Source organism: Anabas testudineus, chromosome 16, assembly GCF_900324465.2.
Source record: "Anabas testudineus chromosome 16, fAnaTes1.2, whole genome shotgun sequence".
NCBI classification, from domain to species: Eukaryota; Metazoa; Chordata; class Actinopteri; order Anabantiformes; family Anabantidae; genus Anabas; species Anabas testudineus.
This window is the reverse complement of record NC_046625.1, coordinates 17,901,884-17,926,756: the sequence shown is the minus strand read 5'-3', so window position 1 is coordinate 17,926,756 and position 24,873 is coordinate 17,901,884. Positions and strand designations below refer to the sequence as shown.

General features: G+C 40.3%; 2 protein-coding genes and 1 non-coding gene across 6 annotated transcripts; all 3 read right to left on the bottom strand.

Annotated features, from left to right (window-relative positions):
• Positions 1-73: 73 nt before the first annotated feature.
• Positions 74-9,001, bottom strand: LOC113170158 (zinc fingers and homeoboxes protein 1). Its single transcript, XM_026372106.1, is given in 9 exon segments — positions 74-3,296; positions 3,645-4,148; positions 4,150-4,872; positions 4,979-5,137; positions 5,467-5,682; positions 5,907-6,110; positions 6,201-6,652; positions 6,748-7,074; positions 8,521-9,001. Coding segments are annotated over 8 exon segments (2,748 nt in total). The 5' UTR covers positions 6,956-7,074; positions 8,521-9,001; the 3' UTR covers positions 74-3,014.
• An 879-nt stretch (positions 9,002-9,880) lies between these two features.
• LOC113170157 (ATPase family AAA domain containing 2) lies at positions 9,881-24,549 on the bottom strand. 4 transcript variants are annotated; one of them, XM_026372101.1, is made up of 30 exons: positions 24,169-24,549; positions 22,848-23,002; positions 22,369-22,421; positions 21,785-21,968; positions 21,541-21,628; positions 21,374-21,455; positions 20,865-21,053; positions 20,539-20,659; positions 20,121-20,135; positions 19,518-19,619; positions 19,118-19,226; positions 18,762-18,877; positions 18,286-18,460; positions 18,092-18,180; positions 17,698-17,857; positions 17,198-17,288; positions 16,773-16,950; positions 16,502-16,638; positions 16,154-16,286; positions 15,558-15,771; positions 14,807-14,992; positions 14,581-14,716; positions 14,066-14,262; positions 13,575-13,734; positions 13,271-13,393; positions 12,853-13,026; positions 12,040-12,774; positions 11,599-11,732; positions 10,635-10,763; positions 9,881-10,074 (listed from the first exon to the last, which is right to left on the bottom strand). In XM_026372101.1, exons 1-30 carry the CDS (start codon positions 24,364-24,366, stop codon positions 10,042-10,044), a joined length of 4,596 nt encoding a protein of 1,531 aa, XP_026227886.1. In that variant the 5' UTR covers positions 24,367-24,549; the 3' UTR covers positions 9,881-10,041. The 4 variants fall into 4 exon arrangements, with proteins under 4 accessions (XP_026227886.1, XP_026227889.1, XP_026227888.1 ...); XM_026372104.1 differs by having other exon boundaries at positions 15,558-15,744; XM_026372103.1 differs by lacking the exon at positions 20,121-20,135.
• LOC113171177 lies at positions 15,328-15,462 on the bottom strand. Its single transcript, XR_003299680.1, has one exon. It is a non-coding gene; the product is annotated as a small nucleolar RNA SNORA5 (small nucleolar RNA).
• Positions 24,550-24,873: the final 324 nt, after the last annotated feature.

Sequence of the window (24,873 nt, the reverse complement as noted above, 5' to 3'; positions counted from 1 at the left end):
TTATGTAAGCCTGCCCAGCTGAGTCAGAAAAATGTTTCTTGAATCAATGATGGAAAACATTTTTAAAAAGAAATCATGTTGCACTTTACTTGGTAATTAAAAGTAACACAAGTGTTACATAGCAACACAAGCAAGTTCACACGCATTAGGCTTCCACTGTGCCTAGTATACCAACCCAAAATATTGTATATACTAAATGAGCAGTTGTTCATCTTGGTTATTGCATGCATTACTAGACAAAAGGTATACCTTAACATTTAGAATTTGTCATTTGTCATGGCCAGGCACTTGTCACATTGTGACCAAAAAAAGGATTTCAGATAAACTAGCTGGCCTATCCTGCACAAATCTAACAGCAAACACTGGTTTTACAGATACTCATTAAAATGCTTTTTGTGTAGCTAAATGTTCCAGCTTGTAGTGAGACAAGTGCTTGGTGGCAAAAGACAATAAAATTCGATACATCAAGGTATCCATTTAAGGACTTACAATTGAAGTTTCCACTGTCAACTTCAGTGTTTAGGCAGCTTTTACTATCAGCAGAAAGCAGAGATCCGTCATGCATCACACTTAATTTGAACAAACCTCCTTAAAGATTCGCCCAACTATTTCAGATTTCCAAAGCAGTCACATAATCTCTCATCATCTTGTCAAGAGTTGGTGAAATTCTGTTCAAACAAGTACACGAGCCATGTAGGCACATAGGTTTATTTGCAAAGCTTCTTCGCTCTCTCCCCTGTCACCAAAGAACTGTATTCGAGACAGTTTTCTGCCTACTGTCCTATGACTTTACGCGGTAAAGTGTGAAGAAAACATTAGAAAGAGGAGCGTTATTTGGTAGACTTCCCACTACAGAGGGAATTTGCGGTTTCTTCAGGCATCACAACAATTCCCTCCACATGCGAAAGAGTATCTGTCTTAAGTTTCTGAATAGATTCAGTCTTTTGGAGATGTCCCTATAGCCCTGTGTGTCTGTCTGCCTGTGTAATGGGACAGAGGTCCTACAGCACACTGCTAACATTTACAGAAACATCTGTAAACATCTTGGGAAGTGCACATTAAGAAATATAGGCATTCTTCTTACAAAAGTGGACTGGAGGAGAGGGGTAAAGAGGCCGACAGCGGCATGTGAGAGCAGAGGAGAGATGGGAGACACTTCCCATGATTTAAAGCCACAATACAAAACATAACGACAAATACAACACAGATGTTTTCAAAGGGAGAAATTATTAAACTTGGGCTCAAATTGTGCAATTTAATGAATAGAAGTGGTGAGTGATTGTTCTACTAGTTTTCTGAGCCATATAAACATCCAAATATGAAACAACACATATTATTAGAAAAGTAGATAAATTTGTAATATTCCTCCTTTTGAAAACACACTAAGGATAAAAAAAAGGCAAAATACTGGTTCAGTTCATAGTCATACAAAACAGATTTGGTCTCTCAGAGCCATTTCATGGTATAATAAGAGATTAAGGTGCCTAATCAGGATTTAGTCCACTATCAACATAAGTGGACAAGTGCAATTTCTAAAAGGTTTAGTTTAGGTGCTTCACGTTTGTCTTTCAGTGCAGACTGGAGTCAAATTATTGTTTGAAATACCATTGAACAGTGTTTCTTAAAGTACAGGTCAGGACCCATAATAATTCACAGGCCTCGTTTTTTAACATAAGCATATGAGCCCAAACCTAAAGGCAAGGTGTCGGTGATTTGGTGGTGACTGCAGTTTTGTCATGGAGAGATCAGAAGTGGGAAACGTTGCAGCAAAATATTTTTGTTTCTATTATTTTCCAGACGTCTGCCTCACAGTGGCCATTATGTGGATCACAAACAGTGCCTGTGTCTCTGCAGCTCACTGCTCAGGAGACAACACATTCAACTTTGGCACAACAGCCCCATACTGTCTGAATGTACATAACTCCATTTAAAAAGTTCGTAATAACACAGGATAAGTTCTATCAAAAGGTGAAAAAAGGTTTAAAAACACGATCAGCGATGAATGTTAAACATACTGTGGCATTTGCATGTTCACTTAAAAATCTACAATACTAGTAATGTTAATGAACCATGAGCCGCCATAAAGGGAAGACTTGAGTCGACATCTTGCGTTATTTAAAAGCATCATGGCAATCAGCATTCATTCAGCTTTCAGGTACTTAACATCTCCTGTCATTTCCATGTCACAACTTTTAATGTTATTAGAAGTGCACGTCAGCTCAAATGACCTGGTCTATAAGGTGATCTTCACTAGTGCTAGATAAAAGACACTGTAACACTGCAACATGGCAAATCAACCAGTTTCATTAACAGCGGTACTCAAGGTTCATCTGGGACATAAATCAACAGTGACATGTAGTTTTAAAGTTTTTTCAGCACCTTTAAGTCTTTTTTTTTTTCTATATTTAGTTCAGGACAACGAGTGAAACATTTACCCATCCCTCAAGACTGAGGTTTGAATTTAGACCTGTGCTCAGCATAATGACCACTCCTGCTCAAGGAGGCTGGTTTCATTTAAGAAAGCAAGGAGTGCAAATTCTTAAAAGGAACATGGTGGTCATTAGTCATTTCCTCCTAAATTGCACATTTATAACGGTCAGTATTCATCAAAAAGGCTGCACGCATGGGTCTGGATCTGTATTTTTGGGTAACTATTTCAACACTCTTCACCTTTACTCCAGATTGAAGCTTGCACTTCACGCTAAGGTTTTTTTTACAAATAACTGTCTGTTGTTTTATTATTTTGATCAGATTTTTCTGTGCCACTGAAGATTACGATTTACTATGATTACGTCTTAACTGTTAAATATTACTCACACTTAATAAGAAGTATCAAGTTATAGTCCTTCTTAGTCTCTTGTTGATGTAGTTTAGAAATAGTTTTTAAAACATTTAATTTATGTAGCAAATGTGTCCACATGCAAATCAGTGGTGAAAAAAAACTTTAGATGTCCTCTAGCACTGATCATCCCCGTAACATTCTGTAACGTTTCAGTGTGCTTTTCATCAAACGACTAGTCTTCAGAAACAGACAAGGATTTCCTGACGCTACGCGACGGTTCCCAAACCTCACTGTCATCTGTATCTTCACCGTCATCCTCCTCATCTTGTTCTTCATCATCATCTTCATCTCCCATCCCTGCGCCCGTTTGCTCCTCGGTGGCCATTGTCTTTTGCTGCTTCTCCCCTCCCTCTTCATCGTCTCCGTCTCCATCTGTCCTCCCTGCAGCCGGCTCCTGGAAGGGATCCAACCCCATATCCACGCGTCGCTGGACCTCGGCAAACCACTCCCTCACCTTTTCAGGGACAGAAAAACCCGTTAACTGATGATGGCCAGACTATAGCTGTGACTGACAACACAAAGGTCTTCTGTGATTTCTGTGACGTCATTTACATTATTAATTCTTACTTTTACACAGGGTCAATTTAGATCTGATTTAGGCAAAATACATGAAAACTTGGCATTGAGATTGTTTATAACATATATACAGTCAAATAGCAGACCAGAGGAGATATGGGACATGGTATCAACCCAGGGACACTAAAGTTGTAGAAGTATTCACTTCTACAAGTATTCACTAACCTTTCAGCTTAAAGAATGTTTAAATGTTTTTTATCAAAAACTAAATTACATTAAATATTACCTGTTCATAGCTCATGTTAGTCTTGGTGACAAGCTCGTCCAGGTCTTGCTCATTGAGGAAGTGGTGCTTCATGAAGTACTCTTTCAGGATCTCCCTTCCACTCTTGAATTTCTTTGATGGGGGAGATCTGGCGACATCTGCACTTAAGGAGGCAGACCTTCTTGGCTGCTTCCTGGTTCGGGATCGACCCCAACCACGATTTCGGCTACGTCTTTTTCTACCGCTGCTGCTTCCCATTTTATTGCCTCCTCCGACATTTGCCCCATCAACGTTGCCACTTTGGTACTGAAAGAACCATTTCAGGTTTCCATTCTTCCAGGAATAGCGGGAGTCCCCAAACCAGCTAACAATGTAGGACCGAGGAAGACCACTCTCTTCTGACAGCTGGTCGTACTCTTCTGGTGTGGGCCACTGGGTCCGCACAAAGGCACTTTTCAGAATATGAAGCTGTTCTGGAGACTTTTTACTTTTGTCTTTTATGTCTTTGTTACTGCTGCTGGTGGTAGGGCAGCTGCTTACTGCGACCTCCTGGAGGAGTTTGACTACCTTTACGAGATGTAGAGGCAGAAGGAGAAGAAGAGTTTGAACCTACTGTTCCTTCCCCTGCTTTTGCTCCATCTGTCTCCACCTTCACTCCCTCTGAAGAATCAGGTGAGGAGGTACTGACGGGTGGCATTTTTCGTCTTTCTGTGAACCAGGCGTCAATCTCCCTTCGTGTCAGTTTAGTCTCCGTCCTCAGGCGGCTCAGTTCTTCATCTGCTGGGGTGCTGCTCTTTTCAAAACTCTCCTCCAGCACCACCAGCTGCTCTGGAGTCTTCTCCTTAAATTTCTGCAGGGTAAAATCTGGGAATGGGTTCCATGTTTTGGGCCGTGTCTCCTTCTCCTTCACTGGAGGAGTGCGTGGTGGATGGGGAGATGTGGGGGTCTCATCGCTTGAGTCAATAACGATGGTGGTACTAGCACTACTGCTACAGCTGACCCCTCCTTTGCCCCCTCCATCATGGAAAACAATGACATGGCTGTTCTTGGAGTTGCGCTGGTTGTACCGAGTGTCACTGAACCATTTCTTGATCTCACCTTTTGTCAGGTTGGTGACTTTCATCAGCCGGGCAATTTCCGCGTCAGTGACAAAGTGGTTTTTAAGGTAGCTGGCTTTCAGCTCTGCCAGCTGCTCTTTGGACTTCTTAGGCCGCATACTGAATGTGTCCGCGCTGAGGGCAGAGTTCTCCTTAGAGAAAGAAGGCAGTTACATATTAAACAGGTGTTACTTGCCCACTGACAGCAATGCAAGCACAAGTGTCTGTCTGAAAGCCAGCTTTAAGTGATGTCCCCACCTGTGGTGAAAGAGAGGGTGGCTGGACAGTGGTAGCCCGTTTCAGCTCACTGTTTGTTGGCTGACAGGAAACTCTGGTGGAGCTCTGGGACTGGCTGGGCAGCCCTGCCACGGTCAGTGTGATGGGACTGGTCACTGGGAGGTTTGTCCCTGGGCCAACCTACACAAAGTCACAAAATGACACACAGAATGTGAGATGTTCCAGACTGAGAAGCATTTGCTAATTAACTGTAGTTCTTATTTATGACTATTTAGAAAGAGAACACAGAAAATGTACAATTAAGAACTACATAGCAATTATAGAATAATACATTACACATTCCTACTGCAACATCATTAAAAAAAATGAGAAAGATATCACAACTGCTGACAGCAAATCAAGCCACACACGTTAATTTAATTTATGCTACAGTATGATAAATTCATACCACTGCCTGGGTTAAGGCCAAAGCACAGATACAGTTTTTGGTTTTATATCCTTCCTCCTACCTGTGTGAACACCAAGCCGGGCTGGCCCACTATCTGGCAGGTCTGAAGAATGGACTGCAGGCCATTGGCAGCAGCTGACAGCTGGTGAGCAGGTATGACAGTGATGGTCTGAGGCACAGTGTGCACCGTGCCGTTGAACTGCTTCCTCCTGGCCTCTTCCACTTCCTCTGGAGTCCAGCTGACACCATGCTTCAGCCGCTGAGCTGAGAACCAGACCTGGTTGTAGATGAGTTACATTTGACCACCATGAAAGAAATAAGCAAAATTATTTGTGCTTAATTTTATATATTTAAAAATGATGTATTAAGATTGGTGTAGCTTTTAGTTAGACATACACAGGTAAAAGGTCCTACTTGAAACATGTTGGTGTTGTAACAGACAACAGACAACACCGTTGGTCAGTAGTTATCTAATGAAAGCATCAGTCCTCTTTCATGTACCTTGATTTGCTCCTCTGTGAACTGTGTCTGTGCTGCTAGGCTGCTGATTTCTGCCATTGAAGGGTAAGGAAACTTCTTGTAAGTGCTGCCCAGCAGAGGATTGGTGTCCATAGCTGCACTGTAGGAGGGGATGCTGCTGAGGGGAATCAGTAGCTGAGGCTGAGCTGCTGCTGCACTCTGCTGGGCCTGAAAGGCAGACAGCACCTAAAATATAGGAACAGAAGGGAAAAGAAAGAGGATTGTTAACACTACTGTACATGTGCTGTCAAAAAGAGTGCCAATCAAATCATGTACCTGTGCCAGACCAGCAGGGAGAACGGAGGGGTTTAAAATGGATGATTTCCTCTGCTGCTCTGAGGGTGAGCTGACCAGCAAGCCTCCTCCTCCGAGCTTCATGGAGTCATGCAGCAGCATTTCCACTGGTGTCATTGGCCCCAGAGGAGCTTCAATGGGCTCCTGGTCTCCTCCAACCTCTCCCTCACCACCTCCTCCAAAACTCTCTGCCGTCTCGTCTGCTGATTTTAGTGACACGGCGATCCTCTTGGGTTCAGCTTTGGTCTTCATCCTCATGATGGGGGTCTTGCTGAGTGAGATAGCAGCAACCAATGCAGGGTCTGCTCCTCCTTCCTCAGATGTATCACAATGTTGTTCCTGGGTTGGCTGGTCACTGCCTGGTTCCTCAGATGGGTTTGTAGAGCTGCGCCTTATTGAGGGACTGTTTTCAACAGCAGAGACACTGGGCTCATCTATAATAATAATACAGCATTCACTGTGATTCCATTAACTCAAGTTTAAGGTGACATGTGTACAAGTTAATGTATTTTCAGGTCTACTACGGTACCTGTTTCAGGCGGTGTAGGGACAACCACTACAGCCTGACCCAGCTCCTCTGCAACTGGCCCCTCCTCTGCTCCATCCTTCACCTTCCCCTCCTCCTCATCCACCTTTTCCTCCTTTGCCCCTTCTGTTTTCTCTTCTACCTCTTCCTGCTCCACCACATCAGAAGGCAGCACCATGCAAGGTGTGGTTGATTTCCGGCGGCTCGACATTACCGAACCAAACTCTGTATAGTTCTCCCCAGGGTAAAGATGATATCTGACACAAGTGTGAAGGCTTACATGTCTTAGGTGGTTGCTTTCACATGCTAGAGTCCTTGAACAATTAGTTTCTGGTGGAAGGAACAAAACAAATATAGAAACGAGAAAACTTTATTTTAACATATAAACATTACCCTACATGGCTCCTTCAGTACTATCAGTCATATAAAAGTAAATATAAGGAGTGATTCAGTTTTCTGCCTTCTTCCACGTGTTCCAATGTGCAGTTTAAAGAATTAACCTTAAACACGAATAGTTACTGGTGTCTTCCAAAAATGATCTTTTTTTATCATTTAGAAATCAGAAAAGCAACATACTCTATGCAAAGCATGGTTCTTACTGTATGTAACTGATAAACACTAGACTTGGGGAGAGGAAATATAAATGGGCACGACATTTGACACGTCATAATGACTAACTAATCATATTTAATGTGTTAGATTTATAATCCTCACCAAATCTCTGATAAATGCAAGTTTACAGTGTAATAGGCAAGTAGGGAATATGTTTAAAATTTGTAAATTATATGTAATACATTTATATTAATAATTGTGCAGTCTGCAATTACAAGGTCTTTCTGCTTTCAAGCTATTTTGAGAAGTCAAACTTGATTCTGGCAGTTTTATTAACTAAACAAATAATCACTTAACCTATAATAAAAATGAATCGCTAATTAGATCTTTAACACTACAAATAATAATTCACAAACAGATTAAAATTAAATTTAAAAAGGTACTTTGGAGTTATCTGTCCAGGTGGGAAAACAGGAAAGAGTCCCATACTCTCAAGAAAGGCTCCGGGCCGCTGTGCGTTAATTGATGTGTGCTAATTAGACTGGGAATGCGTCAGAACAATTAAAGCACAATATCCCCCGGGATAACATGCTTCTACATATTACTGCCTTGTCAACTTCAGGGATCCCATGTGAAAATGTAGTTTTATTTGTTTCAACTGATTATTGAGCATAAAGATTGTTAAGTAACTCTTTGTTGCATGATACAAATCAAACATAGGCCAAGAGACTATACCAGCTCACGAATACTGTAAACAATAACCCGAGTGGGATGATCGTTGGATTGGAAGAGGCCTAACACCTTATGTGTACCATTTATAAATCATACCACAGTTTCACTTGGTGACTACTATCTGACTTACAACTACATCACTCAGTATGACACAGGTGCTACAACAAAGGTGCAGATGTCCACTTTCGACATGTCAGTGTACATGTCTGTGTAATAGATTATACGGTGTTATTAACATTTACTGTGTGTTGTCTGTTATGCTGTCTGGCCACAATGAGGCTATGTGAATTATCAAAGAGGCGCAATCATCTGGAGGTGTGAGCTAGCTAATTCGTTACGATTAAAGTAACGTTTGAGCGATAAATGAAGATAGTAGGGCAAATAACTCAAGTAGCTGAACAGCATGTAGTTAGCATGACAGTGAGGTGCTCCACCTAGCCAGTGTTAGCCGGGCCAGTCTTTATTATTGATCACGTCTGGCGGTAAACTTACTGGAACTACTGAAATGTGCACTGTGTTGCTAACGTAACCAGGCTGTCGAGGCGGACGAGGCGAGGAGTGATTTCCTGGGTCCCGGCGGAGCTGTTTTCAGGTTCCGTCCGGTGGTATTTGTCGCCGGTGGCTCTCTTTCCCTCGGTTAACCATTCAGCCCCTGTCCGGCCGGGACTAGAGCAGCATTACCGATACTGAGGGAGGGAGGGAGGCAGACAGACGGACCGGTCTAACGGCTACGGCTCCAGTCTGGAGATGCTGGAAACACCGGACATCTCTCTCCTCGGTCAGGAACAGGTTATTGTAAGTCCACGGCACGTCTTTGTAAAGTTATAACGTGGAGCTCTCCGTACTTACATTCATACAGGAACGGCTGCCACTGTGTTTGTTTTCTGACCTAAATCTCTGATATTTTTTAACGTCAGATTTTTTTAATGATCAAACGGCGTCATCATTCAATCTGATACGTCCTGACGTCATTCCCCGGCGACTCTCGCTGCTATAAATTTTTGGAAACTTAGCAAAAATGTTTAATATTTTATGACTATAAAACACACATGAAGCGGATTTAGCCATGTGCTGCCCAGAAATAGATTAGATGTTAAACACGGCTTATAGTGTGCAGTAAATGTATTTGTTTCCCGAGCCGGCTCTCTGCCAAATTGTCCTTACATGACCTATGAGGGCAGGCTGAAAAGCTACTTGAGGACAACACTGACATTGCAAAGTTTCCTTTCTTTACACATGATACCTTTTCTTGTTGCAATTCTTATTATCAGTAATTATTTCAAAAGCCATTGTGCAAACGCCTTATTATATATATATATTACAAAACGCCATCGTTGCTAGCTGAATTAGTAACTTGACAGTACACGTTATTTGTATCGGTCTGCCACCATTTGCATAAAACGACTGAGGTGATACAAGGTGTAAGACTTGATAATGAAACTGAAAGTTGGTCCAAGATACTTGTATAGTGAGAAGAAACATACAACTCAATTGAAAGGGTTTGACATTAACCAGTCGGGCATTGCAGTCATTTTCATACACACCTATTTTTGAGTCACATTATGAGTGTTTCAATGCAAATTCAACGCGGTATTGTAAAGACTCCAAAAAGCCCTGAAAAAGTATAATTGTTCCAATATTTACAGACCTGAATGTATCAGTTACTTGTGCTTGTGCCACACTTCCTGAAGAAACAGGAATAAAAAGTAAACATTATACTTAATACAAGTGCTCTATACACACTGTTAGCTAAAATGATGGCAAAGGTCACACTATCAGCTATGACGTGACTATTCATAAACTTAAGCCCTAGTTTTAGTCAAAATCTTGAGCTCACAAAAAGACACACAACAGAGGTAAACCATTTAATATAAAGAGACCAGGTAATAAAAAGTTTTAGCTAATGCACAAATAGAAATACTTGTAGATTGCAATGAAAATAGAATCAATGTTTGTATATTTACACAGCTGTGAATGAGTGTGAGTATTTAAAAGTATCACATTGTGGAAAAGTCAATGGAAGTCTTCAATCTCCTGCTTCATTTCCTGGTGAAATAAAGAGACCATAGAGCACAATTGATTAGGAGCAATGAAGTACTGCAACCATCCACTCTAGGTTAACATGCATCTAATTAACTACTCAATTTTTATTATTATTATTACTAAACAAGGAAGACAAAACAAGCACCTGTACAGTTGTCCATGATTTAGGTCAGTCTGTATTTTTTTTAAAGAGAGGCACTTGTAGAATAATTTGTTATATGGCCACAACAGTACAACAGTCCTGGAAGTTTCTCACATTGATATGTTTTTGTTTAATGTTTGATATGAAGTGACATTAAACATGTAAGAAGAATTACTTTAAAATCAGTTTTCAGTTCACTACATGGCCACCTGTGCTTGTTATGTGACCAGTCAGTATATTTTAAATGAAATCCTCCTGCCTGTAACACTTTACTTTGGCTTTCACCTTGACTTGGATGTTTTGCTTGCCTTGTACCTCATTGTAAGTTTCTCTGAATAAAAGCGTCTGCCAAATTACTATATGGAAATGAAAAATGCTATATTCACTAATCAGTACTATATAATATAAATATATAACTAACCTGTATTAGTGCTGATTTGTTGTAGTCCCATCTATGTCTATAGATGCTCTGGCAGAGCAAAGCGTAGAGTTTCTCCAGCTTGTAGACCTCATAGCCATCAGTCTTTATCACTACTCTCTCCAAAAGCTCCTGGAAAAATACAATGACAAGATAAAAATAAGTAATTTTTAGGTGGTACACTCAATATGTTTCTCTGCAGACAAAAAGAAAAGATAGGTGATACTCAATTTAGGAGTGCTTTTGAATCTACAGGCTTGAGTTCATTCAAATTGAACTCAAGTTCAATTTATCTCTTGGCGTGGTTCGTTGTCTGGTGTGAACGCTGTAATCACTCTGTTCACCAAAACAACCGCACAGAGAACCCCAAAAAAAGGTCGTCCTGATCCGCCTAATCTAGCCAATTTAGGTGCAGGCCTCCTGGTGAGAAACCATACCGAAACAAATGGAACCAAACGCTATGAATAGCATGATTGAGGACTTTGGGTAGTTTGTAGATTTCCATTACTTTTGTTTGTCCACCAAAAACATGCCATCTGATTAGTCACGAACAAACGTGGAGACGTGAGGAGGTGAAGTGCCTCACAGACACCAGGTATGATGACTATGCAGTCGATGTGACATAATAAACAATATTCAGTGGGATGACCAACTCACAACCATGCAACGGTCCACAACACAGGATCTTCTTCCTGCGTTTACTTTTTTTGTTCCCGTGGAAGGCACATCTGACCAATAAGTGCACAGAACATTCTCTTGTGATTTGGCGTGACGCAAATTAGTACACTTGGATTTTTGTCAGTGTGAAAAGAAACTGAACCAAGAGGAAAACGCTCCATGTTTACAAATTCATCTTCTGATTTGGACCAGAATTCTATCAGAAGAAGCAGCAAACCAATCTCACAGGGATGATTATAAGACTACAAACAATAGGTCAACATATACAGACAGCCACATGATCCCTTACCTTTAATTTGTCTCTGTCCACCACCAGTGGAGGAGTTTCCTCATCCAGGATCTGCAGAGCTTTGTCCACATCAATCTTCTGCTGCAGCAGCACTGCATGCTTCAGACCCCGAGTCATTCGCCTCACATTTCGCTCTGAAAACAAAACACATGCACATAAAGAATTAACTTATACAACTACTAGTAATATATGGTATGATATAATATCTATGCTTGTATCCATCTATAAGCCTGCTGACATATTCACTCTGGAAGGACAAAAGCAAGGAATACCTTTCAATCTCTATTAATAAAAATAATAAAAATAATAATAGTAGTAAATTTTACATTAGTGATTTTCTTTGGCAAGGAATACAGTGGATTGAAGGTGAGCATTTTTCTGGATATTTTCTCTACACATTAAATTCAAAAGCCAAATTATGAGACAGTCCTAATATCCAACCTGTGTTCATGTCCTCCTCTCCTCTGGCAGCTGCAGAGGCAACTGTGGTGCAGGTTTCAGTTGCTTCCACCTCCATTAGCTCAGAGTGGTCATTATGTTCTGCCTCCTCTGTTGTGGCCACGCCATTTCTGTTGTCTGCCCCAATTATAGTTTGACATTTCTCTAACTCAGTTTCTGTCAGCTTTTGGTTGTTGGTTTCACTGCTCTTCAATGTGTTGCACTGTCCCTCGGCATCTCCCTCAGTTTCAGTGCAGCTGTCCTTAGTGTTTACTGAAATGGTTTCACCTCCCCCCTCCAAGAATACTTGATTTTCTTTTGAGTGTCCTGACTGATTTGTGATATTTTGTTTCTTTTTGTCCCGTTTCTGGTCACAATTTTTTGCTCTTTCACTTTCACACAGTACAACTTTTTCTTCAGCAGCTTGGCTCCTCTCCTCTCTATCCTCCTTGTCCTCTTGGCTGTCCTGCTTATTGGCAGGGGGCCCAATATTACCTTCCTGAGCAGTTGCAGGAGACAATTTTACATCAACCATCATCTGATCCTCCTCTTCTCCAGTTCCCTCATCACACTCTCCTCCTGCTTCCTTTTCAATCTCCTCTTCATCATCTTCATCTTCCTCATCCTCATCTGACCCTAACTGTGCATCGTCTCTGGATATGTGAGGACAGGATGAAGACCTTTTCTTTGAATATAAGCCAGCAGACCAGCGACTCTTCCGTCTTTTCTTCTTCTGGGCTGGAGTGAGAAAAAGGATGTTATTTCATAGTCATTTCATGTAAATTGTGTTTTTTTATTATCTAGAGTAGTTTTTACCTGAGTTTTTAGGTGTTGTAACAGTGAAGGCACTTGTATTGGGGGTAACAGAACCTGTGGCTCCAGTCGGTTCTCTTTGTGGGGTGATGTCAGTAATCTTGGCATCAGCAAGAGATGTGGACTGTTTGGGAAGGACATGGTAGAAAGAGGGAGCAAACCGGGCAATGGGGCAGCCTGGGGCAGACAAAAAACAACAGATGTTTTTATAATTTGCCACCACCAAATCAAACCAAATGATTACCAAATGTCAAGCTATGACACAGGTACATAAAATTATCTGAACTGGTTAATATTTACATCTATGTTCACACAAAATAGAAGTGTTAAATAAGTCATCGCCTGAGGCTAGGACAAAGGTTATCATGCAACATTTGACTTCCACTATAACACACCCTAATGCACACACACAGACACACACCTCTTTTGCTGAGTGATGCTTTGATCTCCTCACAGATCTTCTCAAAATCTTCATCTAGTTCATCTCTTATGATGGCGTGGACGGTGTCCTTCAGTGCACATGCTCTGTGGCGGATCTGGCGGTCTGGAGGAAAAGCACACATATGCACATAAGCTCAAGGCAAACAAATATACCGATATTATTTTACTTGAGTGTTTCTTTTGCCATTCAAGACTAAATACAGACAGACATTAAAATTGGTACTTACATAATGTGATATTTTTGTAATATTTATTAAAATGTGTGTGTTGATCACTGGGTGTACCTGAGGGGTCTCTGTCTGGGTTGTATTCAAGGGCATTTTGCCAGATGAGATCCACATCTTCAAGGAATTCTTTCACAGTCCCATACTGATGGAGGTCAATCTTAGAGAGAACTGTTGACAGGTCCATTGGCTTCTTGATCACCTCAGCATAATCTGGAACCTGAAACAGGTGACAAAGGTAGCTCAAAGTACAAACATAATACTGGATTTGGGAAGAATAAATCTAAAATCTATTTGTATTACCAACAGAGTGTCTTGCTCACACAGGGTTACACATGCACAATTTGTTTTACATTTTCAGGTCATAATGTGTAAGAAAATATCATGACTCATAACTTTGGCCTCCCCTAGTGGAAGTATCAAAAAATAAACTTTTGGTACACTGTTGTCTCACTACTCAGTTGATTTAAAAAGCTAATATTTTAACCAAGCCATCCCAGAACAAACAGAAAAGGAATAAAAATATATTGAGACACAGCACAACAACACACCTCCTCTAAATCTACAGGCTTTGTAAAGGCCTTAAAGCGTTTATCTTGGGACAGGCGGTTGGTGACATCACGCAGGAAGAGGCGAAGTTCCCTGAGAGTGTCTTCCTCCTGCTCCTCCAGTTTTTGGATCTCTTCTTCCGTCAGTTGACGTGGGGGAGGTGGAGGGGCCACAGGGAGGACTTCCAATGCATGGAGCACTAATAAGAGACAGTGTAAATGTCACTTAACTTTGTACACTCTTTATGTCAGTTAAAGTGCTTCACTTTCTATTATTTGTCCGTTCGGTATTTATACAAGTTTTTATACATCCACCTTTTGCTCACAATAAAAAAATTTGAATGTGTAAACCCAAACATTGATAACGTCCAAATAAAAAGCAAATCTCTCCTTAGCATACATTTTCATCTTATGATTAAATACTTAATATTGTCATGTTTAAAGGACATGTGAGCAATGGTATTATCTCTAAAACACATACTACAAGATTTACAGATTAGATATCATCTACTTCTTACCAGCCTTCTTTTTTGACATAGGGGCCTTGGCAGCCTGGTTGAGTATCAGATCCTCAAAGAAGATTCTTCTTTCTCTGCTGGTGGGGACTTGGATGTGGAAAACCTCTCCATACTCCAACCGAAACAACTCCTGAACCTGACAAAAGGAAGAAGAGAGGATATACATATTAGATAAGACATTACTTTCACTCCAAAAGAAAACTGAATATCACTCATCTGTCTATACCTCTGTATTAAGTTGGTTATAACAGAGGTTGCATGTAGCCAGCAGGAATATAGGAGAAAATGCAGGAATAGAGCTAAGCAGGCTCAGGAAAGTCGCTCTTAGGGCAGGACCCACTGTTTCCCACCACTGTCCGATGTGAGGGATATACAAAATACTGGGTGAGGTCCGTTTGGCTTCAACAAAGATCTGCAGAATGTATACGAGATAAAAACATAAATTAATATTCATTTATAGATGGGGTCAATATAACAGGATCATCGTAAGTGTAAACCAAAGGTATAATCAAACCAGTCAACTGGTTTGGCCAACCACTGTCATAGTTAATGATTGAAGTCACTTTTAGTAAAATATAAAAAGAAGAAGCAGAAAAAAAATAATTTCCAGGTTATAGGGAGAATTTGTTTGCTTTTCTCCACTTCACTGCTCTGTATTGTATTTTAACCATCTCTGGGTTGCATGACATCTTCATCCTGTCTTTGTCAGTAATTTCAAGAGAACTATGGGCACTGGTAGTGCATAGTATTTGTCTGTAGCACTTATTTATCCCCACACTCCATGATGTAATGAGTTGGGGCCCATGAACTACAGTCTCTGTGGCAGCCACTTTGGCCAGTGAGGTCCACTGTAAAGAACACACTGAATTTGACAAGGCTGCAAGAATATCTATAGTCCTGTGTGAGCAGTTTTGTGGCTATTGGATCTATTTAAATGTAAATGACTCAGCTCAAGGGCATCTCAAGATCTTCATTACCTGAGCACAGGTCTCTTCTGGTGTAGTTGCACTAGTTCCAAACAGCACAGCCATGTCTAATGTGTACACAGTGAATTTCTCCAGAGTGTGAAGGACAGCAGGAGCCAGGTGGGAGCTCTGTCCTGAACCTGGTGTACCTTCCAACAACAGCCTGGGACGGTAGGATGTTGGCTGGCTCAGCACACTCCTTGACAGGGAGGAGATAATAGATGAGCTAAAGGAGATGTTAAGATACATTTTACACAATCATTCCAGAAGCTCACAAATCATTAAATAGCCTGACCTGCCCATTCCAATTTCCTTTCTTTCTAGGAAATGTAATTGACCGCATATAGCCCAATATTTTTTGCAATGTTTCTTTAAATAACAATTTAATTGTAATAAAACAATTAAAATAAATAAATCCTAAAATCAAAAACCTCCAGCTTACTGACTTTTTCTGTCACAGAAAAGAATTTGCACACACATGATATGTGGTGTGTGTGTGTGTGGTTGATGTTACCAAGAGTCCTGCTCCAATTTTATTACTGCTCGCACAACAAGCCTAAAGAAACTATGAGAACACAAACAAACCTCTGAAATAATGGCTAACCTACCCCTTTAAGCTGAGGAGCCCATTAGCAGCAGGTGTTTTGAGCTGAGAATGAAGAGTTTGTCCACTGGCGCAAACCTCAAAGTCGTCGTCTTCACTGAACATCATTTCATCCTCAAAGACACCACAGGATACATCTAGAAATTAAAACACGTGCACAAGCACACACTACAGTGGTTACTCCTGATGCCCCAGAACAGTCTGGCAAATGAACAGTCAAGATTAGTGTGTTCTATTCTGCCGCTACTTATAGACACAAGGGGAAATTAATTTAATACAATAAAATGAGCAGTAGAGGGTCTCACCAAATGAATGCAAAATAGGACAAGACAAAAAGGGAGTAGGACTATACCTTGTTCTCTCTTCCTCTTTAAGCCCTGCTCAGCATGCGGGAACACTCTGCTAACTGCATGGAGAATATTCTGCAATGTGGTGCTCAGGAGAGGACGAATGGCAGGTATCAGGGCCTTAGCAGGTGACACTACCGCTCTAAGAATCATAATTAGCATCATTATTATTTAACAACCATATGTAAGAATCAGACCTAGTAATTACGCTATTCTTGTAATAATAAATTAGAAAATAAAAATAAGAATAAACTCTAAAGGTTGTCTTGGTCATACCTCTGAGCAGCTGGCACCATCTTGGACATGGCGGACATAAAGTCTCTGTTTGTGATGGCAATGGAGTTGACATCAAGTACAAGTTTCTGTGATGAGGAGTAGATTTGTGGGTACCGACGGCGCAGGGCACACAGAGCTGCCTCTGAACACACTGCTTTAATGTCTGCTCCACAATAACCTACCAAGCAAAAATAACCTGTTTTAATGTCCACAAAGACAAATGAGAGCTGTAGAAATGAATGGATGGAGTTGAAAGTTAATTTTGTTTCTGAGAAACAGGTTTTGTTATAGGGTCATTCCGGGTTAATCTCATGTTAGATATTTTTATTCTTTTAAAAAGTTATCCATCTTTATTAGACAAATGTCATCTTTTAGCAGTACTGGGGAACTTCAACAAGATGTGCATTCATTCTTTACAAACATACCAACACATTTGTCTGCCAGCTCCTCCAGAAAAGTGTCAGAAGGTGAAGGAGTCCACTGTCTGGTGTGGATCTTCAGAATGTCCTTTCTCGCCTTCCAAAAAAAAGAAAAGAGGTCATTGCAGTTTAAGTCTAGATTACATATTTTTCTGAATACTCTGCACACTGAAGACCTTTAATTCCTGCAGCATGACAACAGTATTCTTAAACTTGCTGCTCTTCTTTTCTTCAGCCTCAAGAGTTCTGCAATGTCATAGTCTGTTCTCATGTCTAAGCTGATAAAACACAATCATGATCTTTCATGTGTTTATTGAACTCTACCATTATATATACAGGGTGATGGTGAGGAGGCCTTGTTGTTCATGGATAACTGACATATAAATTACATTCTTCCACATAACAATGCATGTGTCTTTTGGGTAAAGATTTGACTGCAACCCACATGTATTTTTCTTTTAAGTGATCTTATCCCATCACATTAAAGGGCATCTTAAGTTTCTCACCTCTCTGTCAGGCAGGCTGAAGAGAAACTCTCTGTCGAAACGTCCTGGTCTTCTCAGAGCTGGGTCAATGGAGTCCAGTCTGTTAGTAGCTCCTATCACAACAACCTCTCCTCTACCATCTAATCCATCCATGAGAGCCAGAAGGGTTGAGACAATGGAACTACAGAAAAAGAGAAGACAAATATTAGCTCCAGTCAAATGACCATATAGCAGCACTATAGTGCACTAGGAATGTCACAATACAAAACTTTAATACCATTTTTTGGGGGAAAAATGTAGACAACAACAAGACAGAAAACATTTGTTGTTTACTAAAATTGACTTTACTAAAAGTTAATAATAATAATAATAATAATAATAATAATAATAATAATAGGTGAGGAATATAGCTCACCTATGAATCTGGTCCTGACGGCTGGACCTGACTGGAGCCAGCCCATCAATTTCATCGAAGAAGATGATGGATGGACGCATTTGGTATGCCTACAAAGATTATAAAATGAATTTAATCAATAGCAGACTGTTGTTAATGTTAATGTTTCAAAAATTGCAAGAAGACGATTAAGGATAATGAGGACTTTAAATTACCTGGTCAAACAACAGGCGGAGCTGTCTTTCAGATTCTCCCACCCACTTACTGAGGCAATCTGCTCCTTTCCTCATAAAGAATGACACCTTTCTTTCCCCCTGACTGCACTCATTGGCCAGTGCTCTGGCTACAAGTGTTTTACCTGTCCCTGGAGCACCATAAAATAAACAGCCCCTGAAGACAAGAGCAAACATGACAATTATTTTTTCATTTTAATTATTTTTTTGTTTTAATTGGCACACCTTTTTACAAAATGTTACATTTCTGACTGCATATGAGAAAAGCAGCATGTGTCTATCCCTTAAGATACTTAGAACTCTTAGTTAAAATAATGAGCCCCATATGTAAAATGAATACAACTACTAACTTTTCAAAATGACAGTGTTTACTAGGGCTGGACCCAATATCCAGATATCTGTTAGTTAGGTAGCCAAAGCTCCAGGGACCAAAAAGTGGTATTTGGGATAGTATTTACCTGGGTGGCTGTATCCTGAACCTCTCAAAAACTTCTGGGTAGAGCAGAGGGAAGACCACCATCTCCTTCAGGGCTGAGATGTGCCTGCTCAAACCTCCAATGCTGTCAAAGCGTACCTGGGTCACAAACAGAGTTATATTAGACCAATTTCTCCAATATCTCATTGGTAAAGCAGACCTAGTCCTACAAGTCGTACACCTTACAATTTAATTTGATTAAAAAACAACAGGATTTAAGGTGATAAATAACAAGGGTTATCTTATGTTTGGGTCAATACAGTATGTATTGTGTATGTGTAGTTGGTGTGTCTTATCAATCTACTTTGATTATATTTTGATTATCTCAATGTAGCTTACCGTCCGGTCTATCTGCATTGGGTCTACATCTGCGAGGCTGGCTCCAATCTTCATCCTGTCTTTGTGTATTCCCAGCAGGTCTTCTTTTACAATGTTCATAGGCAGACATCTGCAGGAAAAGCATGGAAAACATGAAAATAATTTTTCAACAACATAATTATTTTACTGGGGCCCCTATCTGCAAATATTACCATAGGCAGCTACCATTACATAACAAAATTTAATTGTGGGTTCATGTCAAAATGCGAAATGTTATAAGAGACTCATGAGGCCACAAGAATAATAAAAACGAAAGCTTCTTTGAGACGCAAACTGTTACCCTACAGGAATTAAAAGATAAACTAATTAACTAGCAACTGGAAACTGTTTGTTTACCTCTGTCTACCAACCAGGATCTCACCTATTGATTGGTCTGCTCCTGGTCTTACTCCTCCGTCTCTGAAATTTTTCATCATCAGAAGATGATGAGGTGGAGTCACTACTGTGGATGGCATGTCTCCTTCTACAAGAGCAAAGGTGGTCAAAACTAATTATTTTAAACAAAGAGATAAAACAGAGTGATGGTATGTCCCTCTCTGCAACAACACAGAAATTAATGCTAGTAACTGAAACATTATAAAAAAAAAGCTAAGTTGATTATGAACACCAACACAATGAATCCACATAATCCACATAATATTTGCATTCTCTCTGACAGTGACAATGCAGAGATTTAGAAAAAAGGCAAAAGTATCTGATGCATCATGTATAACTACAACAACAACGCTGGCGTAGCTCATCCACCCATTCTAAATGACACCAACACTACAACAACACACAAGCCTTACGGAATACTCATAAATAATTAAAGTAATTGCAATGCTTTGGTTTATGGTCTCTTCCAAATTTAGTGCCCACATGTCCCACACCTACTTACAACTACAGTGCTTACAGAGAGAGACAGCACCCCAAAAACTGTATACCAACAATAAACACCAACAAAGACAAGTAGTAAAGTTCCTACCTCTCAGAAATACTCCTAAGGGTGGGAGGAATCAGAAGGAAAAAAACAAAAACAAAAAAACAACAATTTTGGGATGGATTTTACGTGCAGTGATAACAGCGAGTGGCCCACAAGTGCAGGCATAAATTTCTGACCTAAGTTCTTCTTGTGCAAATGTTTGCATCAAGTATTCCAGGTTAATAGCTGTCATATTGTAAATGTGTAACTTGTTTAATTCATCAATCTTCCAACAGTTAAACATTTATCACAATGTATTAGTTTGATTCAGTAATAAAGTAACATTTATATTATATATTATAGGGTCATAAATAATGTGATGTGTTGTGATGTTGGTATTTGTCAGACCACAAACATAAACAGTAGATCTTTTCTGTCTTTATTATATATTAATGGGTGATGGCTAAACTGTCATACTAACCGGCTGGTTCTTCGCCTGTTGTAGGGGCTCCTGGGAGCCGTTGAGCTGAATCTGAACCTGCGTCTGGTAGGAGATGAGTGGTCCTTAAAGTACATGCTGCGCTTCCTGGGCTCTCTGGGTTCTGAAAAAAACATTTACAAACTTCATCAAACTATTTCATAAACAAAGTAGTGCAAGCCCATATTTTAAATAACTGATCTTAAAGGAAACATTAGGAGTTTTCATCAGTATGTAGGACAAATCAGATTTTAAGCCTTTCATGTATTTTACACCATTTTAACAACAACAGTCAATGAAGCAATCGATAGTTCAAACCAAAGCAGTACCATCTTGTGGGGCCTGGTATCGAACTACGGCTTTTCGCTGTCTGAAGTCATAACGCCTCTGATTTCCTCCTTCTTCTTCTTCATCCTCGCCATCCTCCTCTTCGTCATCATCATCATCATCTTCCTCTTCTTCCTCCTCATCTCCTCCATCATCCTCCTCTTCCTCAATGTGATCATTCTCATCCCCTTCTGTGAATTAAAAACAAAATGTGCTGCTTTAGGCAGAATAAATACTTCAGGTAGGGGGATTTGTGGTTGCCCAAAATATAGTTCATATAAAGTAACAGTAACAGTCTTTTTCATCAACAGCCAATAAAACATCTCAGAATTTGCAGCTGACATCTGAATAAGACTCTAGTTAATAAAAATAGCACTAGAGGCTGGTGAGATGATCCCATCATTTCTACTGGGATTAATTGTAGTACTAGTAGTGCTAATTTGGGGTTGTCAGGCACATAAAACTCATTATCTGCAGAACTTGATGGGTCAAGGCAACCCGATCATCTTACCTTCTGGCTGGTCTTTGGTGTCTTTAATCTGTACATTTGTCCTTAGAGATCGTCTCATCCTTCCCCTAGTGTATATTCCCAGCTGCTCAGAGAAAATAGGTCAAATGCTTTTTATTTTTTCAATTTGCCAACTTAAAAAGGAAAAGGTTTTCAGTTTAGGTTTTTACCTCTTCATTAGTGTCTCTATCTCTGCTCCTCAGTCTGCGCCTCATTTTCTGCATGTCATCCATCTTCTGGAGAACAGCTTCAGCAGTGCTGAGATTTAATCAGAGCAAGTTCATCACTAACTTACCTGTCACGAGTGAGCATGTGTATTTTCTACTTGTTGATAATGGTGATTTATTATCAACAGAAACGGGTTGTGAAAGAATCTAAAGAAATAGAGAAATAAGTAAATGCTGCTAAACTCACTTAGTGATAAGGCGGTCGTAGAGCACCGACTGGTTGCGGGAATCCAATTTATATCTGGTGATTCGAGAACTACGTCGCACGGACCGATCTTCCTCTTCCTCCTCTTCTTCCTCCACTCCACGGCTCTGTAGGTTAAAGCGGCTCCTCTTAGGAGTAGAAGATGCCTCCACTTCATCTGGAAGATCTGGGGCACCAATAGATGTTAGTCAATGTTGCATATGAGCCTTTTATCAGTAAGCATGTCTTTTCTCATGTGCCCATCTGCACTAAATGTTACATCCTGTATACGCAGTGGTTACTTATTTTAAGTGGTCCATTTAGAGCTGCATGATATATAAAACATATCACATCATTGTTATTTTGGGTTAAAAAGAAAATACACAATGAGTCCCAAAAGTCCTGTTCACAGTGGCATGCATAGAAACAGCCTTTGTGTGTATGTAACTACTAAAGTACTCAGGATGATTAGCTGAGTCTATTTCATAATAGATCTATAGATCACATCTATGTGAGAGTCAGACAGAAAATAAGACTGCACAATGAGCTGAGCTCTAATTAGGTTTAGACACTTAAGGAAATTGTACCTTCTTGCTTGCCACTTGATGCTTTCCCTTCTCTCTGTAACCTTGAAGACTTCCTAAAATCAGAAAATTTAAATTAGTGCTCAGGCGTTCTTACAGAACTTTACAAATATGCTTGTTACATGCAGTAAGTATTTCTTTTAAACAACAATAATATTAACAACAACAAAACTTTTTTTAAGTGGATAAAAACATTTAACTGTAGATTTTGCAGTTTGACTTTGGCCAAGAATCATATACTCTGAATATTTAATCTCAGAAGAAAAAGATATTGACTATTTAATAAAATCATAGGGAACACATACTAGTTAACATTTGATGCTAATTTGAGTAACAAACCAAAACACTCTGGTTCTCTTTACTACAGTGGTCTCCTGCATGGCAGAGTCAGCAGTTCTCCACATTTAATAGCTGAAGGCAGAGGGTAGTTAGTTAAGTATTACAACTGCTAAGTAATCATTTACCATGTGGCCCTGCATTACCTGGTGCAGCATCCTTCAGCCTTCTCTTCAGTCACAGGGGCCCTAGTGTTTGGCTCCATGTCAGCAAATGAGACCTCTAGTTTAGCCCTCTGTCCTCTGGTTCTCAGAGAGTGGTGGAAACTACTTCCCTCACCCCCATTCATATCAGAATGTCCCTGAAACAGTCACATCATCGGTTTATCAGTTACAGAATACTGTTTAAGAAATTCAAGCTAAACATGGGCTGGGATTAAATGTCAGTTTAAGTCCGTGCAAAACATTTGTGTACTGGAAAGACTTGTTAAATCAATTACCACAGTGACTCTATTCGGTGTTTACTGAGTCAGTTAAGTGTGAGGAAAACAGTGTCAGCCTATCATTATTCACACCATTAATAACATTAAATTTGCTGTATATTAATTTATAAATGATTATGCAGCACACATATTTCAAGTAAGACATTTCCTTAATACAGAAGAAGTATATTTCAATCTATGAAATAACACCTAATTCACATGACTACCAAAACCAGACTGCTAAGTGGTAGTGTTTCCAGCCACTAAGCCCTTATCTGCTCCCCAGCCAATGCTACTGGGCACAATTTCTGCAGACACTTTATTACATGTGTCTCTGATGAGTGTTGTTTTTGGGGTTAGAAGTGAGTTCCTAGAAATCAACACTTTATTCAAAGCCACTTTTTCCCAGAATTAAGCATAACAACTAGTTTACTTTAAACAACATAACCAAACATCAATGTAAAGAGTGAAATGACAAAATAAGGCATGTTGACAAAACCATGGTCAAGGTTAATGCTACAGAAAACTGCAGTACAGACAGTTTATCTAAATGATGCTCCTGAAAACCATTTAGTGATTATTTTAGATCATAAAGGAAACAGCACTTTATAATGCAAATGTAACTGATGAATGAATTGTTGACATAAGACAGACAATTCATTATATCCATCTGGATATTTACTAGAGCTTCAGCTCCTTATGGCAATGAAAATAAAACCTTAATCCAATGAAAACCTTAAGATGCTTTGTTTGCTACACAGTTTTAACTGCAAAGTTTAATAAATGCCAGGTACACCTGAATAAACAAATGTCAGACAAAGACAAGCGAGTTTCAGTAAACTCTAATTTGTTAAGAGAGACTTCTGTTGCTCATTATCTTGGCAGCGTTAAGCAACTTGTGCTGTGACAGGCTGGCCGGGCAGCTAGTTAGCTTAGCTAGCACACTAGCAAAACTAGCACAGAGAACATGCGTTCAAAGACACTTTGTCCACCTTACAGACGCTTAAATCGTCTCATCGGATGTGTGTGTGTGTGTGTGTTCTCACATTCGCCGTGCTGTTTTCGGGGCTGCTGAAGCTGTCATTCACGGTCCGAGAGGACCGGGTGAGCCGGGCGGACTTTCTCTGCGACGCGGGAAGCAGCGACAGAAACTCGGAGCTTGTGTCCAACTCCACCGACCTCCTCTTCGGAGTCGTTGCCGCCGGCTCAGCGCCGACACTGCCGCTGCTGCGTAGTATCACCATCTTGACTGCCAACCGACCCTATCCCTGCTCGGAACGACGGTCAGCTACCCCTTTATCCTTCCCTAAACGTTAAACTGTTCAACGTTTACGTTGCCGCCACCATAACACAGATAATGGAGAATATCCGCCAGCTGACGAACGAGCTCCTCACTAAACCCTTGATTTCTGGCGCCATAAACGTCATCAGAGGTTATGGGGTAAGCTGAGCTCGGAGCTGCCGCCACGAGAAATAGACCTGCGTGCAAAAATTGTAAATGAAGTCGAACTGCAAAAGTGTTTTTTTTTTTTTTTTTCATATCACTGAAGACACGGTGCATTTTAATAGTGACAGCTGTTGATGTTAATGCATCAGGTGCACTAGCTGTTTAAAAACAATATAAGAAGAGATACATATGAAATTTGAAAAGGAGTTCCGGCGTAGGATCGCGCAGTGGTCGAGCTACTAGTGGCTAAACGCCAGTTCGCGCTCATCCGCACAAACAAGCGGAGCTGAGAGCGTCCTTCAGT

Bases quoted from the DNA above. Each gene is read 5' to 3' on its own strand.
- LOC113170157 (XM_026372101.1), bottom strand. From the start codon at position 24,366: ATGGTGATACTACGCAGCAGCGGCAGTGTCGGCGCTGAGCCGGCGGCA. The intron at 15,772-16,153 runs GTAGGTTAGCCA...CATCTCCTTTAG, and splicing joins GGGCTCCTCAGCTTAAAGGG to CTCATCTATTATCTCCTCCC. The intron at 10,764-11,598 runs GTAAGGGATCAT...GTATTTTTCCAG, and splicing joins TGGACAGAGACAAATTAAAG to GAGCTTTTGGAGAGAGTAGT.